At 41.6% G+C, this 17,549-nt stretch overlaps 1 protein-coding gene and 1 pseudogene across 2 annotated transcripts in view; both read left to right on the top strand.

Annotated features, from left to right (window-relative positions):
- VPS13C (vacuolar protein sorting 13 homolog C) overlaps positions 1–17,549 on the top strand; it is a 352,171-nt gene that overhangs the window by 107,988 nt on the left and 226,634 nt on the right. For both annotated transcript variants that reach the window (XM_089671418.1, XM_089671417.1), the window contains 4 exons: positions 4,584–4,720; positions 7,386–7,512; positions 16,530–16,647; positions 17,228–17,366. In XM_089671418.1, coding sequence (XP_089527544.1) covers positions 4,584–4,720; positions 7,386–7,512; positions 16,530–16,647; positions 17,228–17,366 — 521 coding nt within the window. The remainder of the gene's footprint in view (positions 1–4,583; positions 4,721–7,385; positions 7,513–16,529; positions 16,648–17,227; positions 17,367–17,549) is intronic.
- Positions 11,654–11,826, top strand: LOC149467628 (U2 spliceosomal RNA; annotated as a pseudogene).

Below are 17,549 nucleotides of genomic sequence, written 5' to 3'. Positions count from 1 at the left end.
TTTACACCGTGGATTTTTTATAGCACTATTTTTGATATGGTGAACATAGCACTAGCACTTTTTGATTTAGAGCAGGGGTGGGCAACTGTGGCCCTCCAGCTGTTGGTGAACTACAAGTCCCATCATGCCTCTGCCTATGCTTGTAAATGTCAGTTTTGCAATGCCTCATGGGACTTTTCGTTCTACAACAGCTGGAGGACCACAGTTGCCCACCCCTGATTTAGAGGGATAGGAGGATTTATTTTTATTTATTACAGGTTCTTTTATAGCGGTGTCTCAATTTAAAATCTATATAGTCAGTACATTCACATCAGTCCCTAACCCACAAGGGGCATACAACCTAAGGTCCCTAACTCACATTCATACATATCCATACTACGGCCAATTTAGACAGGAATCCGTTAACCTACCAGAATGCTTTGGTCATGGCTCAGGGAGAACATGCAGACTCTAGGCAGGTGGTGCCATAGTTGGGATTTGAACCAATGACCCTAGTACTGCCAGGCAAAAGTGCCAACCTTTTAGCCACTGTTGTTTTATATTTGTTGTGGCTTAGCTCTCCACTTAGTTTTATTCATGGTAAGGGTGCTCCTTTTGTTGAGATCAGGGGGAAGGAATAATTTTGCAAGGGCTTGCGTTCAAACTGCAGGCTTCACTGTGGGAATTGCTGTTCTACAATATTATTTGATAGTGGGATTAATACATGAGTTTTAGAAGTGAGCTTTGGGTGATACATAGTGAGTTAATTTTAATACATGCTGGGTTTTTATATCTGTTAGACTTCAGTGACACATCCTTAGCAGAATCTCTAGATCTTCCCAATGAGAACATTACTCATTAGAGATTCATATTATTCGGCAACTCTTGATTGGTACATTTCCCATAATGTGGAAAAAAAAGTTTTTAGCTATTCAACTGCAAGTAACCACTATATTTTGGTTTATTAAAAGTAGCAAAGACACAAACTACAATGGAAAAGTCTCAAGTTCCTGAGATGCAAGGTGCAAAAAAGGCGCTCACACATCGCCTGGTTATCAGACATATTAATTTTTTCATACCTAATGTAATAAAACACCCAAGGCAGATACAAGGCTGTCTAAGTGAGTTCAGTTAGGCCTGTAATTCCTTGTATGGAATCCTCTAAAATGAACATTGGCATATTACATCAACCACCAATGAAACCAGTGTTTCCAAAACATGGTGAAGCTTAAGTGACTACACACAACAGGGTAAAATCAAATGGCTGGTGGACGATAGGCATACATTGATTACAACTTCGTCCCACTTTTTTGCATTTTCTGTGGTTCCCAGATAAATCACAAACGACTCCTATACTGACCAGTTTTTAATTTTGTAAAATGATTTCTCCTCTGATGTATAGTTACCAGTAATGTCTCTAAGGCCTCATTTACATTTAGCGATTTGGGATTGTCGGCAAAATCACCAGGATTCTGCCTGTGATTCCAAATTGCACTGCAGTGCTGGCTAAACGCATCATGCATGTTTGTGTGCCATTCATTTTTAATGGCCCTTAAAACATGGTGCTGTTTTGCTACATGAAGTTTGTTTTTGCTTGCATTGCGATTTTAGAATCTTTGGGATTCCGTCTGTGGTCCAAAATTGATAGATGTGAACGGAGTCCTAGAGTCATTACTGGTAACTATACATCAGCAAACAAAATTAAAAATTGGTGACACTATGCACTATGTTCCCTTGTGCAAGTAGGATAATGTGTTCTGTTTTTGGCATTGGGTCCAGATTTGATACAGTTTCAATGTACCGTGTAATGTGAATTTATCTTGCCTTAAATGCTTCACTTAATACATGCATACATAATGTTTACTTGAAAATTTTCAATAGAAAAGCATTTGAAATAAAAATTGGTCAGCCCAGTATAGAAGTCGTGTGTGATTTCACCCGCCCTTGATCCCAAATCGCTAGATGTGAATGGAGCCTAAAGGTTTAAATGATTTTGTGAATTTTGAATTAATTGCTGGCATAGGCTGATCTTGATCTTTCAGCATATCAGAGTTGTTTGGTTTTCCACCTAATATTTGAACAAATATTCTGTAAATACACATTTATGCTAAATTATTTACTTTTATGCAGAACATTTTTAGGTGGAATTTTATAAATGCTGTATATTATATCCAATGTTCTCATTTGAAAATACAACAAATGGCAACATAAAAAATATGTATATAAATAACCATATCCTGAAACATGATACTGTATATTGTTTTTAAAAAGCTACAGCCTAAAGGATAATAGTCCAAACCAGATGCAGCTGACAATATGAATAGTGTCTTAAGCGCACAAAGGTATATGAGGAGACTGCATGTACTATGAGGGAGTCTGTAATGAAACGATGAGTGGTCCATGTAAAGGTATAAATTGTATCACTGGTGGAGGTAATTAAATCCACAATAACAAAAGTGATGTAAACATGCAACAAATGTGTCTGTTGCCAAACTCTTGACCTCAAAAACTGCTTACGTACTTAGTGTAATGTTAGGCTTGGCAAATGTGGCTCTACGTTATCCAACTTTGTGGCAATTCAAAGATGAGGAACCAAACCCAGAGAGCTGCAAAGAATCATCAATACCTGGGATGTGGGATGGAAACCCAACAAGATGGCAGCGGTGTACATGTACAGGGAGCCGGAACTGGCCTTACCAGAGGCCGCGTCACCTGTAAATTATGTCCGTGCTCAACCGTGTGGCTAGTACCAGAGCAGGAAAGCACCACAACAAGTCTCCTAAATGCGTAACGTGTTTCAAAGCCTCTGCCTCTTTATCAAATCCAAAGAAGGGGAGACTGAAAAGGAGCCTAAGTGGAAAATTGGCTAAGGAAGAGGGGGGGTTGGGACACAATTGAGAGAAACAGCCTATCACACCATTTGCCACTGCTATAGTTTTATATAATTAAAACAATGTTAACAATATATAAAAAATATATAAATGCCAGTATCGCCCCAAAACAGCATACTATAAAATGAACGATCAAGACCATCAATTTTAAAACTGTTAAAATCCTTAAATAAATAATTCATATGTATATTCACCCATAATATAAAATTAAAAAAGGGCAATAATCAGTATTAAAGTTGAAGCATCAACATAATCATGAAATAATTTAAAAATCCATCAATTAATAAATATTTATGCTACATACAGATTTGAAAAATGTATATATCCCCTATAAGAAAAACATAATAAAAAAAGAAAAAAAGAAAACATGTTAAACTGATCAATAAAAACAAATAACTAAATCAAAGACGAACCTAAAATATGCACCATATATTAGATCTTAAGGGAATGAGAAAGACGAAAATCCCACATCTAATAGGGGGATTGTACTACATAACCGTATGCATGTCTAACGCCTCATTTAGACCATGCGGGTAAAGGGTGTTCAACTTGTGAATCCAGAAGGTTTCCTGTCTACATAGTCTTTGGAACTGTTTAATTTTCTGAACTGGCATGGTTTCGATATCAAAAATTTTGTGAATGTTCTTGTGCAGCTGTGAGACATGATGAGGGACACTGTATTGTCGACCCTTACTTGTTGAATCTACGGTGCTCACCTACCCTTTTCCAGAACACTCATTTAGCAAAATGCATGTGCAACAGTTTACAAGGGCAGTGCAGGATTTTTGCTACATATTATTAACATGGATTTAATTAACTATATCAGTGGTACAGTATATGCTTTTACATGGACTACCCATCATTGCATTGCACACTTCATCATGGTACATGCAGCTTTTTCAAATACATTTGTGGGCTGCGCTGATTGACAGCTAAACTAACTTTCCTCATTACATTTTATGGGATCTTTTGTTTTTGTTTAATTGATAATTTTTTTTATTATTTCTAAACGAGTTCGAGAGCAAGAAATCAGATTAATTTGATGAGCATTTACTATATATTGACAAGAGCTTCCCCTTGATGAGTGATGAGGACCTGTTTTACAAACTTCAGATTGGCCTTCAGTTGTACAGGTTACTCTCCTGTGCTAAAAATGCTTACTGTGATTTCCCTGCATACTGTGAATTTCCCATAGTGTGCATTCAGTGCTGCACAAGTCAGATGACGCCTGCGCTATTTCTGGGCTCGAGGACGTCCAGCAATATGTGGTTCCTTACCAGCCTGAATTACCCTGGCCCACCCCTTTCATTCATTGATTTCATGTCTTTAAATCAGGAGGGCTCATCACTTGTGGCCATTACCTAGGGAAGGCTGCATACAAATAGATCAGAGCTGAGGCTCTTGAGAGGAGTACTTATGCTATGGGTGGGGTACTGTAATCTTTTTAAGAAGCTATGTACAGCACCCTGCTGACTACGCCTGTCAGCCACGATCTGCCTACATTGCACGGAGAAGCACGGAGAAGCACAAAGATGATTTGAAGTGATTGTCCCTGTGTCTAAAATAGGATATGTAATAGAAATAGAACGATTTTATTCAAACATTTCATTACCATGCTGATGAGGAGAAGATAGAAACCAAGTAAGGGAAAATCTAAGCAATTCAGACTTCAGCTTCACATTGTTTTACATTTTACTTTTTTGTGTCATCCAGGACTCACCCATATGATTGAAACCCGAAAGGTTCTCGACTTGCAGATCAATCTTCAGCCATCCTTTTTGCTGCTTCCAAAGTTTGGCTTCTATCATGACAAGGCCGATATTGTCATTGTGGATTTTGGTAGCTTTCAGGTACACATTAACATTATTATTTCATCCTAAACCTACTCTGAAATTCACTAATAAAGCTTTCATTCTTCTCAGCTGTAGTGATGCATTCACATCTGAAGTGTTACATAACCCTTCTTTTATTGACCTTTTGAATTGACTAGTTATTAAAACGGACTACCCGCATCCCACCTTTTAGGGAACTGTCAATGCTATGTAAAGGTTTTCAGTAAAACCATTGCACTTTCATATAGCAATGTGCCTTGTTGTCCCTATTTTTCAACATTCCTAGTGGTTTGCCTCTACCTGTGTCCTACTCTGGTGTCACTATATTTTAAAATAATAGGTGCTGGCTTCTTCTTCCTTGTTCCTGCTGTCAGCCCACTGATAACATATGGACAAGATCTTGTACATGCTCAGTACAAGATATGGCTGTGGTATTGTTTATATGTTTGCTACGGCTACTAAAAAGTAAATGGCATTATGATACCTGAGCCTCACATTGCTTAAAGGCAAAGTTCACCTTTTACAAAAAAATAATGCACATCTTTTTGTAGGTAAAAGAAATGTGTATTTATTTTTTTAATTCGGATCCTGTAAAGCATTGCACCCACGATCTGCTGATTGCAGTTGCAGTGTCAGGCTCCTGCAGGCGGTCAGTGTAGCTGTCTACCTGTACCTCATAAGGGCAGGAGGTTACTGAATGGCCAGAAGAATCAATGAACTACTAGAGAGCTCACTAGCGCCCTCATTGTTCATTGAGAACTGCAAGCTGTCAGCTGCAATGGTTGACGATAGTTGTAGTTCTCTCATTGACAAAACTTAGTAAATGCTGGGTGGGTGGAGCCCCGCACATCTGTGTTCTTTTTAAATTATGACCACAGGTGCAGTGAGAAGATCCCCCGCTTGCTGTCACAACAGGGGCTTGAAGGGGGAGTGCTGCCAATTCAGGAACATGTTACATCCTGACTACGTAAGGCGAACTTATTTTTTAAGCTGTGGCAACGTATAAACAGTAATTTACAAAACCCCTTTACTCCAAGATCTTGCAGTTTAGAGACCAGATTTGTCTGAAAGGCTCTGGTAAAATGGCCTTTCCAGGGACAGCTGTAAGGCTGGTGTTATATCACAGTGCCTCAAGAAACCAGAAAGTGGGAACACAATTGAAACTTGATTGAAAAATTGACTACACTTTTCTCAGCAGAGCCAAAGAAATGATGGCTATCCTGCTAGGACACCAGCAAAAAATTGAGCCATGCTGGGCTGAAGAAAGCTTATATGGGGACTGGCTAACCATTTTTCTGTTTCAGTGTCCAATCCTCATGTAGGAGGCAGTATAACCCTACTGTGTCCAAATTCCTTTGTCCCTCAATAAATGTGAAAACAAAATATGTATAGTTAGGCACTGAATCATTTAAAGGATGTCTGTAGGATCCAGAGCCTTTTGGTTACCATGCTGTGTCTGTTTCCGTCATTACTATCCACACCTAGCATTCGTTTTGAATATGTAACATTTTGAAAAACGTTCACTGGGAACCAACATGTCACAAGTTTTGCGCCTCCTTATTCCATAGGCACAGAAGGGGTAGGCAGGAATGAAAACAGCAGAGGCACAGTGCAGAAGCTAAAGCCACTAATTGTAGGATGACCAGTTCTGAGCCAATATTTTTGCACTTAGTTTAGATTTTTAATCCCCTAAAATTATTTATGTGTACAGTTGTCCTTTAAGTCAACTCTTTACCATGTAGATAAGTTTACCGGTAGAGGGAGATGTGCCAAGTACCTAGCAGGAGTGGTGCATTCCTTCTCTTCTTGCTGACGCATGAATGGTCAAATAACTGATATCATGCTTCTTCATAATGCACGTCAGTGCCGGGTTTGTTGAAGAGTCACTTGAATAGTCTGTCCAATTATTTTAGATTATAGTGGTGACTCTATAGAAATTTTCTCCAGCAAGGATGGAATGAAAAGCAGTAAAAATTAATGTTGAACTTTGTTATAAGACACCCATTGTAAAGCTAACATTAACTGTGATTGTCCTCCTTTACATGCTTTTCATGCTGTCATTCACTGTACTGTTTGCTAACTACAGAGTAAAGATCCAAGGGAACAATTAATGACATGCAGAAACTGCTACTGTATTAAAGAAATATTAGTAGTTTCTGCAGACATAGTTTCTGCAGCTGCAATTTGTCCTTTCCTTATTTTTTAAAGTTAATTTAAAATAAATAGTGATGTTATATTCTATATCTTTTTGCAGTGGATCTTTCATTCTGATGTCCTAACTAAACTTGAGACAAATACACACACTAGGTCATGTGTTACTTGGAATTTAGTGAAACCTGTCTGTATGTTTTTGACTGCACACAAATGGTGAGAGACTGAAATTATGCTGGGCATCAATGCCGCAGTTGCCATGTACGCAGTTGTACTCCTATAAATGGTGATGCTTCTGTGCATGTGCATTTACCCATGCATGTGCATATTACTCATTTGTGAAATACATTTATCAGAGTACAGTTGACAATGCCATTCTCCTATGTCAAGATGTGTGCGCCACCTGCGGCTCCCTGGGTGCTGGAAAATGCTGGAATTTTACACACAGCCTTGCTGTCCATGTGCATGAAGCCTGATCGCTACAGTATTAACTAATGTGCCACTATATTTGACTTCTTTCTTTATCTGACAGCTAAACAGCATTAACCAAGGATCACACCCGACTGTGGGTACCTCTTCTCTAGAGGAGCTGATGGACAAGGCCTATGATAAGTTTCACATTCAGATCAAGAAAGTGCAAATGCTCTTTGGAACGTCAGGTACTAATGAAATAAATACTTAACAGAAATATTATGTACTTTTTGTCTGGTGTGATTCCTCAGCCACAATATGGTATATGTCTTAAAGCAAACCTGTATTTAACACCCTCTTCCCTTCAATGTTCCTGTGCCTTTGCTTACCTTCCCTGCCTCCATGTTCCTCACTCATTCCCCAGTTTATCCCTGCAAAGCTTTTTAAAAAACACTTGTTTGGTATATGCACTGAACTAAGTATGGGGTAGATTTTCACATGACTGGCATGGTGATGTCCACTCATGCACCAAGCAACCAATACATGGAAGTAAAAGTATGTTCAGTAGAGCTGTAGTACAGATAGGGGTGGCAGAAATGGTATGTAGAAGTACAGGTAAGTGCCTTCTAAACACCAAGGTTTTTTTTTTTTTATTAATCGTACATTACAGGACACAAGCTGGTCATACACTGTTGGAAATTCTAACATTTGGTGGCCCTGCTTTCTCGACAAATGTGAATTAACTTAAATCAACTTTTGTCACAGAAACCATGTCAAATATCATTGGCCATGCAGCATCTGCAGCCAATCGTTTTCAATCACTGCTCGGGTAATCCAACTGCTGGTGCTTGTGGCTGTCAAAGTCCAGCGTGGTGGTGGAGTGGGAAACGTTCATTCATGCCATTTGTTTGGAAAGAGGAATCTGTTCCATTTCTTTCTTTCAGTGTATGGCCAGCCTTAGTCTTATACGAATGAGTTTTATACTAGCTTCAAGTGATTGGACCTTGGTGCAAACAAAGCTGTAAGGACAGCCCTAATATAACCCTTCCTGCTATACAGACGTCCTCTTTTCTTTGAGAGAAAAAAAATATGTATTTTTCATGGCATCATGACTGTCCTGTAAATTTGTAGCTGCTATATAGCCACTGCAGCTTCTGTTTTTGTAGCTTTCTGGATCAGGTGACTCTTTGGCTGAGTCTTAGTGGGCCATACCTGAACTTGCTGGAAGGAAGATGCAGCCTGTAATATTGCTTCAGGCACTGGTTCCTGCCTTAGGCACTCACCCAGGCATGTAGTGCAATGCGCTGAATTAGCCACAGGGTGCTTTTCAGGTCCAGTGTTGTGGCACTAGCCGCTGGTGTGACTCTGTCCATGAAGCCCCCTTAGGGAGCTTGCCCACTGGGGAGAGCAAAGATCTGAATGGGGCTTTCCACTATCCAGCCAGCAGGGTGTCCAATGTGCTTTTGCTTTGTTTCTTTAGGAGTTCATACAGGAGCACTAGCTGCATCTTTTTCTTCCATAGCAAGTGATAGGGGACAGTCTGGTATTTTTTTTTAAATTTGGCACCTTACTGTGGCTTGGGTTGCCCTCCTTAATAGACTGTACACTGCATGCATGTGTCATTTTTCCTCTTCATGTGCCATACCTGGATGCTCCCTTGTTTCTTGCCCAGTGAGCAGGACAACATCTCAGTGATCCTTGGACATAACGGACCTCCTTGCCTGCTGTGACTAGTCACAAAAGGCGCACCCTTCCTGCTCTGCAGAAGCGATCAATAAGAGACTCTAAGAGGAAACATCTTACCAGACTTGGTAAATTATAGGCACAAGGGAATGGGCCAGGGTGCCTAGCTGGAACATGTTCAGCTCACTGTGTTGGATGAAGGGGTCAGTGTTATTCCCTCACAGGGTTCTATTGTCCATAAATCTGACTGCTGTCCCTATCAAAGTCATGTCCTCCTCAAAAGCCTCCTTCGCTTCCTAGGGTGCACCCCCCTTCTCCTTTTTAGCCAGAGAGGAACTTTTTTGTCTGCATTAATGGCTAGGCTGTCAGCTCTTTAAGAGTCATCAGATCGCAAGGGCTACAAAAGATCTCACTCATCCACCCTCCCAGAGTCTATTCCTGACTTTTCCTTTGACTGCACTGCTATTTCCTGATGGAGAGGAGGATGGTATGCCATTTGCTTCTATAGGGTTTAATCATGGAGGAGACCCATTCGTCCAAATACTCTCTCTAGTTGAAGAACACCGTTCTATCTTTATTGTCACATTATATACCTGCCTTGCCTAAGAGCTGCCTTTGTCATCCATTAAAAAGATCTCCAAACTAAGTTCAGTGAACTGCCTCAGCCTTCATAAACCTTCCACGTACACTTGCTTTTACAGCCTGTTTTCTTTTCCAATACTTTTTATTGGGATTTTGAAAAAGTACTATAACAATTTAGTAGAATACAACACACAAGATACAAAAACTGCATTTCCCCACAGTTGAAAGGCACTTACAATAAAGAAAAATGGGTACATTATAGGCCAGGGGTGGGCAAACTTTTTGACTTGAGGGCCGCAATGGGTTCATATATTGGACCCGGGGGCCGGACCAAAAGTAGATGAATGATGTGTATGTGTCATCCATAGTAAGTATAGTAATATTCCCCCATAGTAAGCATAGTAATTAGTCCCCCATATAGTAATTCATCCCCCATAGTAATTCATCCCCCATATAGTAATTCATCCCCAAATAGTAATTCATCCCCCCATAGTAATTAATCCCCCATATAGTAATTCATCCCCCCATAGTAATTAATCCCCCATAGTAATTAATCCCCCATATAGTAATTCATCCCCCCTATAGTAATTCATCCCCCCCATAGTAATTCATCCCCCCCATAGTAATTCATCCCCCCCATAGTAATTCATCCCCCCTATAGTAATTCATCCCCCATATGGTAATTCATCCCCCCTATAGTAATTCATCCCCCCTATAGTAATTCATCCCCCATATAGTAATTCATCCCCCCTATAGTAATTCATCCCCCATATAGTAATTCATCCCCCATATAGTAATTCATCCCCCATATAGTAATTCATCCCCCCTATAGTAATTCATTCCCCATATTAAGTCCCCAAGTCCCCCCTGTGTCAATTCACTTACCTTTGCTCCGCGCGTTCCTCTCACCGTCTTCCCGCGCCGTTCCGGTGTAGTATGAAAATCTGTCTCCTATGAGTATCTGTCCCCCTCGACGTATCTGTGCATGTGCCAGTTTCAGGCATTAGCAGCCGATCGGCGATCTCCGGCACATGCGCAGATACGTCGAGGGGGACAGATCCTCATAGGAGACAGATTTTCATGCTACACCGGTCTTCAGGGCGGACTGTGAGAGGAGACTAGCTCCGCGGGCCGGATTAAAAGGTCCGCCGGGCCGTATACGGCCCGCGGGCCGTAGTTTGCCCATTGCTGTTATAGGCTCTCAAAAACATAAAACTTAATAAAGCTGGTGAGTGAGTCAACCAAGTCAAGCGAGTGATCACAATGGCTCTTTCAGCTGAGAGTTGAGGTTGCTAGAGCTTGATTATCCATGTCCTAACAATTAATAAAAAGGGAAATATCACTGCCAGAAATGAGAAAATTTGCTATGCATATAAGATGCTCTTATTGGACTTTCAAAACTTGTCAACAACCGATTTATAGAAAAAGACAATGCAACACAAAATAACCCACAATAGTGAGTTTATGATAATAAAGGAAAAAAAAAAGAAGGAAAAGAGAATAAGTAGCATGTGAACCAACTGTAAACTCCCAAGAATGCTACTGCAGTAAAGAATTTCTCAGGGGTCTCCTGTCAAATATTTAATCCAGGGTCTCCAGGCTTTATCAAAGTGTTGCACCCTATGTTTTATGGGGAAAATCTTCATCTCTCTATAGGTTTTTGCTCAGTAATACCATATTGAGGAGAAGTTCCTACAGAAATGGATAATCCCAGTTGATGGCCTTGGCATTTCCTACCTAAATGACCTCTTTTCCGGATGTTCTAGTTATCAAGGTCCCTGTGAACAAAAGGTTAGATGCCTGTTTTAAGGCCTTGTTCTCTCTTGAAGGTTCAGCTATGCAGCATACTGCCATGGCCATAACCGACAGACCCTGGCCTGGCCCAAAAACATGGATAAAAATTCTGCATTTATTTTGACAGTTCCATCTGACCTGCATCATCTAGGGCTGTTGCCTGTAGCTCTGTGTTGCTGTCTAGATGGTTAAGCAGATGCATTGTTCCAAAAACCCAGAATGACCTCACTGTCAGTACACGTGTAATGAGCCAAAGGATTAAAGTGTTGGTCTGCCAAACTTCTGTGCAAGAAGGGAAGAGTCCCTCACAAGAGAGGTCAAAGCTCCTACATTCCTTCTTTTTCTTTTGGTGAGATGTAGTGTAGAATATGTGCTTGTCAGTTTAATATCTGATGCAAGCCTAATCTGGGAATTTTTTGAATGGGGGATGGTAGAAAAGCTTGCGCTGTTCACTCCACACATTCACCTGATATTACAGTACTTCCAAGATCAGTGCAGATCAAGGTGTGTCTTTGGTTCCAGAGATCAAAAAAAGAGCTTCTTTCTTTTCTCGAAGATCTCACTATCCATGTCCCTCTGTATTTAGGGACACCCCCACTTGTCAGAGTGAGGGGATGCCTATTGACCTTCGCAGGCCAGGTTTGTTGCCAGGACCAATAACCCTTGAGCCTTTGCAATAGATAATCTGGGAACTCTGTGAGATCAGTTATCCGGTACTATGCTTTCACTGTCTGAAGCCCCATCCTTGTCTGCTCTGCCAGATCGTGATGGAGGACCTATCAGTGATTCTTATTGCACCAAGCTGGCCCAGGAGGATGTGGTACTCCAACATACTCATACTCCTGGCAGACTCTCCGTGTGACCTGCCAGATCATCCATATCTTCTGTCCCAAGGACCAGTTCATTATACTACTACTTATTTGCTGGTTTAACGGCTTGCATGTGGAAGCCCAGGTACTGGGGGACAGGGGCCTAACACATTCAGTCATTGCTATGCTTTTTGAAAGCACCAAAGTCAACTTTTTGCAAAGTTTACCATTACACCCACCTAGAAGGCTCACTTTGCATGGTGTGAGGGCAGGATATTCCGTTCCAGGAATTACTCTGCAGGACAAGGTCTGTTTCTTCAATCCAGTCAGGATCTGCATTTGTCCTTGAGTACCATGGGGGTTAGATCTCTGCCCTAGTAATCCTTTTTCCAAAGGCCCCCCTTAAGCCCTAGTGAAAGCTTTTGTACAAGGTGTTGCTCACATTGTTCCACTGTATGCTTACCAGTGACTCGGAGATCTCAACTTGGTTCTTTTAGACCCCTACTGTAACTGCCCTTTGAATCCACCAGGGATATTTTCCTGGCTGCCTATACAAGGTTACTTTCTTCACTGCTATCCACACTGTGTGTTGAGTCTCTGCATTAGTGGCCTTATCCTTAAAAGGGGTCGTCTTAGTGCTTCAGATGGATAAGGTTGGCTTGAGACCAAAGCTTCCTTTCTTCCAACTTAACCAGGTTATTGTACATGCTTCTATCTGCCCTGCTGGAAGACATTAGACATATTCTATTCACTGTCTTGATAGAATACACTGTTAGAGTCTTCCTCTTTGCTGCAGCTTCCTTTGGACTTTTTGGCGCTCTTTGTCACTTCTGCGGGTTACTGTGGGGGTCACCCTGCCTCTGGAACCACTGTTGCCAGGTGGTTTAGACAAGCTATTACTTGAGCCTATAGTCTAGGGCAGGGGTCGGCAACCCCCGACACGCGTGCAAGACATGGCATGTGGCTGCATTATTGATGGCATGCGAAGGCAGCCTGGGACACCCTGCACATTTGGAAAACCAGCAGGCTGGTGCTTGCTGCGAGCTATACAGGAGGGACAGAAGGAAGCCCTGCCAGCGCTTTCCCGCCCACCTCATTTGGCTTGCCGTCATTTAGCCAACATTAGCTGGTGCTCAGCTGGACCTAAGGTATGTTGTAACCCCCCCCCCAACGTTGGATGCTGTTCCTGGCTCACTTTTCTGCTCCTCTATCCTTGCACAGGACAGACAGCACATCTGCTCCTCCCCACACAGCACCTAGTTGAAATCGTGTTCTTTTGCAGACAAAACCTCCCATCTGAACAGTATATAGCTGCCTGCTACAATATGTTGCTGTTCTGATCTGTGAAATCTCCAGATCAGAACAGCAGCAAAGCTGCAGTAGTCAGTAGTAGTCAGTGTCTGTAAAATAATCTGATCTCAACTATGTGCTGTGTGGGAGGAGGAGCTGTGCTGTGTGCCCTGTCAGCACTCACCCCTGTACACTGCCCCTCCTGGCCAGTGCCCCACTGACCTCTATACACTGCTCTGACCACTGTATAGTGCCCCACTGACCTCTGTACAGTGCTCTGCCCCCTGATCCCTGTACAGTGCCCCGCTGACCCCAGTTATCTTCCCCGCTGACTTCTGTACCCGGCCCTGCTGACTCCAGTCTACTTCCCCACTAGCTAGTGCCCCGCTGACCCCAGTCCACTGCCGCCATTACCCCTGTACAGTGCCCCACTGACCCCAGTCCACTGCCCTGCTGTCCCCTGTACTCTGCCTTGCTGACCCCAATCCTCTAATCCTAGTCCACTGCCCCACTGGTCAGTTCCCCCCTGACCCCTTTAGAATGCCCCGCTGATTCCAGTCCTCTGACCCCAGTCCACTGCCCCGCTGACCCCAGTCCGCTGACCCGCTGATCCCAGTCCGCTGACCCTTGTCTTCCTCCCTGCTGAACACTGTCCTATGCCCTGCTTATCCCAGTCCAGTGCACTGCTAAATCATATTAGCTTTTGGGAACTACTAATTTACAGTAATTTTGAATGATCTGAGGTGCAGTGGTGCAGGGATTGGGGTGATCTGAGGTGTGAAGATTAAGTAATTGGAGTGATCTGAAACTTGATGGTGCTGGGATTGGGGGGATCTGAGGAATGAAGGAGTAAGAAATTGAGGTGATCTGAGGTGTGAAGGTTCAGTAATTGGAGTGATCTGAGGTATGAAGGTGCAAGCATTAGGACTTACTTAAGATCTGAAGGTGCAGAAATTGGGGTGATCTGCGGTGTGAAGATGCAGGATTTGTGGTGATCTGAAGTGTGCAAGTACAGGAATTGGAGTTGATCTGAAATCTGATGCTGTAGGAATTGGGGTGATCTAAGGGGTGAAGGTGCAGGAATTAGGGTGATCTGAGGTGTGAAGGTGCAGCAGTTGGGGTGATCTGAGGTGTAAAGGTGATGGAATTGGGTGATCTGAGGGGGGAAGGTACAGAATTTGGGGCTGATCTGAGGGGTGAAGGTGCAAGATTTGGGGATGATCTGAGGTGTTTAGGTGCAAAAAGTTATTTACAGCATTTACTATTCACTCCTTTTTGTGATTGAAAGTGTGAAGTTGACATATTTTTTTTTTGTGTAACTGGCACACTCAATTTGTTAGAACATTTTTTTTGTCACACTGTGCGCAAAAGGTTGCCTACCCCTGGTCTAGGGAATAAGGTTCCCCCTTCCCTGTTAGAGCACACTTAAAATTTAATATCGGCTTTTCAGGATGTGGCCTTTATCTCCCAGATTGCAGGGCTGCAAACTACTCTTCTGTATCCATGTTCTATTTTACCAGGTGGATGTTCCGGCCTCTTCTGATGCCAGTTTCAGGCATAAGGTTCTTTAGGCTGTTCTCTTGAGTTTTCAAAATTTTTTTTGTTTTACTTCTGCCATTTTACTACTAAAATTCTTTTCTTGCAGTACATTACAGGACACTTCTTTTCTCTCCTTATTGTTTGCTACAAAACTTACTTGGTGTGGGAGGGGTTACATTTGGGCTTCCCTTGCATTGTTTGCCCACATACAATCACATAAAGGCAGCACATAAATTATTGCATAAGGCTAAGATCCTGTCTCCTGTAATGTACTCCATGAATTGAATTTTACAGGCAAGTCAGAATCAACCTATGGGCTGGCATCAGCCTGATACAACCAATCAGAAACAAAGGGTCTTACCCACAGTGCATAGGAGTTGTTGCAAAACAAAGTCATAACAAAAGTAAAAGCAAATGCAGAGACAAAAAACACATTGATAACACAAAGTGACTAGATATTCAAGAGTGAGACCCCGGAGTATCTGCTGAGAAGTAGTAGTAACTCAGTCTCAAAATAGTATATAGAAAGCCCCAATGTCGTCATTGTCATATTTGTTGGGATATATTAGAATAAGCAAGGTTCCTAAAACCCACACCTGTGAACATGGTCGACAAGGTTTCACTTTTTATATCTAATTAAAGAGCAAATTTTATTATGACTAAGGTTTCATTTATTTAAGTTAAATCCAACACAACAAACACTTTACTCCAGCGCTAGGAAAGGACTCAGTAGACCCAATAGGAATGTTCTGGAATTTTCTGGAATATGCACTGCTTGCTGCCCTCAACAGACCGGGGTGGTCCAAATACACTGGATACAAATGGAGAAACAGAAAAAGGGCGCACCGACCTAGTGCATTATCGTTTAAAATAATTTATTGAAGAAACAAAATAGGTATCCTACTCACAATGGACATATTAACACAGGCATGTCAAACTGAACAAGATGTATGATCCAAACAACATCTGAGTCCATACGATGGAACCCTGGATGACCAACTGGCTAACGCGTTTCGAGGACACAACCTCTTCCTCAGAGCCAACCTCTTCTGATTAAGAGGTTGTGTCCTCGAAACGCGTTAGAAAGTTGGTCATCCAGGGTTCCATCGTATGGACTCAGATGTTGTTTGGATCATACATCTTGTTCAGTTTGACATGCCTGTGTTAATATGCCCATTGTGAGTACGATACCTATTTTGTTTCTTCAATAAATTATTTTAAACGATAATACACTAGGTCGGTGCGCCTTTTTTCTGTTTCTCCATTTGTATCCAATTCATTTATCAAGGTATCGGAAAGAAAAATCTGTTTTTCTTTAACAACATATGACCGCTTTTAAAAATATTTTGAATCTGGTTGCTGTGCAGCACAAACCGTTCTTTCAGACACTTTAATAAATGAATGAATAAATACTTTTTCACATTCTGCAATGATTATGATGCATTAAATACACAGTCCTAAGTGTGACCGGCTGAATTAAATTTATCTAGAATAGATTAATGAATAAAAATGTAGACATTTTTAGAAATTTTTATTTTGTTTTTTTTTGTTTTTTTGTGTGAGTGCAGGTGAGGATTGGAAGAAGGCCAGGGCTATGAATTCCTCATCGCTCCACCTTCTGCAGCCTCTGGACATTGATTTGCAGCTTGAAAAGGCCATGGTAGAGCGAGACAGCAGAATGCCAAGGTGAGGGCCTTGTACTGTTTTGGCCAATTTTTATTTTTTTACTGCTGCATAATTCCTTGTATCAAATCCACTGTCTGATTTATCTGCTGTTTTATTTCTGCCACTAGTTTGCTGTGATTTTTTTTTAATGGTACACCACTGCTTGCTCCAGAAATCACAGCACTGCTTCCTCGAGCAGTATCTTGTGCACTATTCAGAAGGGACTACATAGGTGCAGGTATGAGGGGAGAGCAAGAGAGTGGCTTGGTGTCCTGCTATCTGTTTCTGGGGATGCATGTAGATGCCAGCTGGGAGCGCACATGCAAAGGTTGCTCCATGGGACTTAGGGAAGAGAGGTTTCTGCAAGAGAGGAATGTAAAGCAAAACAAAGGTGTAAAAGAAAAGCATGATGATAAAGAAAGATGGTAAGCACTGATTTTTGCGGCACTAACTGCTTTTTACATTTTGTGATTACGTTTGGAAACTTTTTAAAATATAAACACATGAGCACATTAAGTTATTTTACATAGTATTGTTTTTCCCCAAATGCAATACTGAGTCCTTTGCCAAATGCTTTAGGCTTACTTATTTTTCATTGTAGGTTTAAAGTGTCTGGAGAGTTACCATTGTTGCGCCTCAAGACCTCTGACCGGAAACTCCAAGGAGTTTTTGAACTTGTTAACAGCATCCCTCTGCCACAGCGGCATGCTGTCACTCCAGCTACGAAAGAGAAGAGGGCGGTAAATATGTTTCCACAGGATTGAGTATTTTATAATAAAGTGAACTAAGCATAATAATGACCTCTTAAAAACAAATATAATTGTCATTACCTCTGTCACAAAGTCATTTGCTGCTTTCATTTTCAATAGTTGGTGGAGCAATGGAGATCAGTCTTATGTCCCTGTAGCCAACTGTGCATCCAG

This window comes from Staurois parvus, unplaced genomic scaffold (genome assembly GCF_062004578.1).
Source record: "Staurois parvus isolate SC_StPar_1 unplaced genomic scaffold, SC_StPar_1.0 ptg000105l, whole genome shotgun sequence".
NCBI classification, from domain to species: Eukaryota; Metazoa; Chordata; class Amphibia; order Anura; family Ranidae; genus Staurois; species Staurois parvus.
Note: the sequence above shows the minus strand (reverse complement) of the source record. Positions and strands in the feature narration are given on the sequence as shown.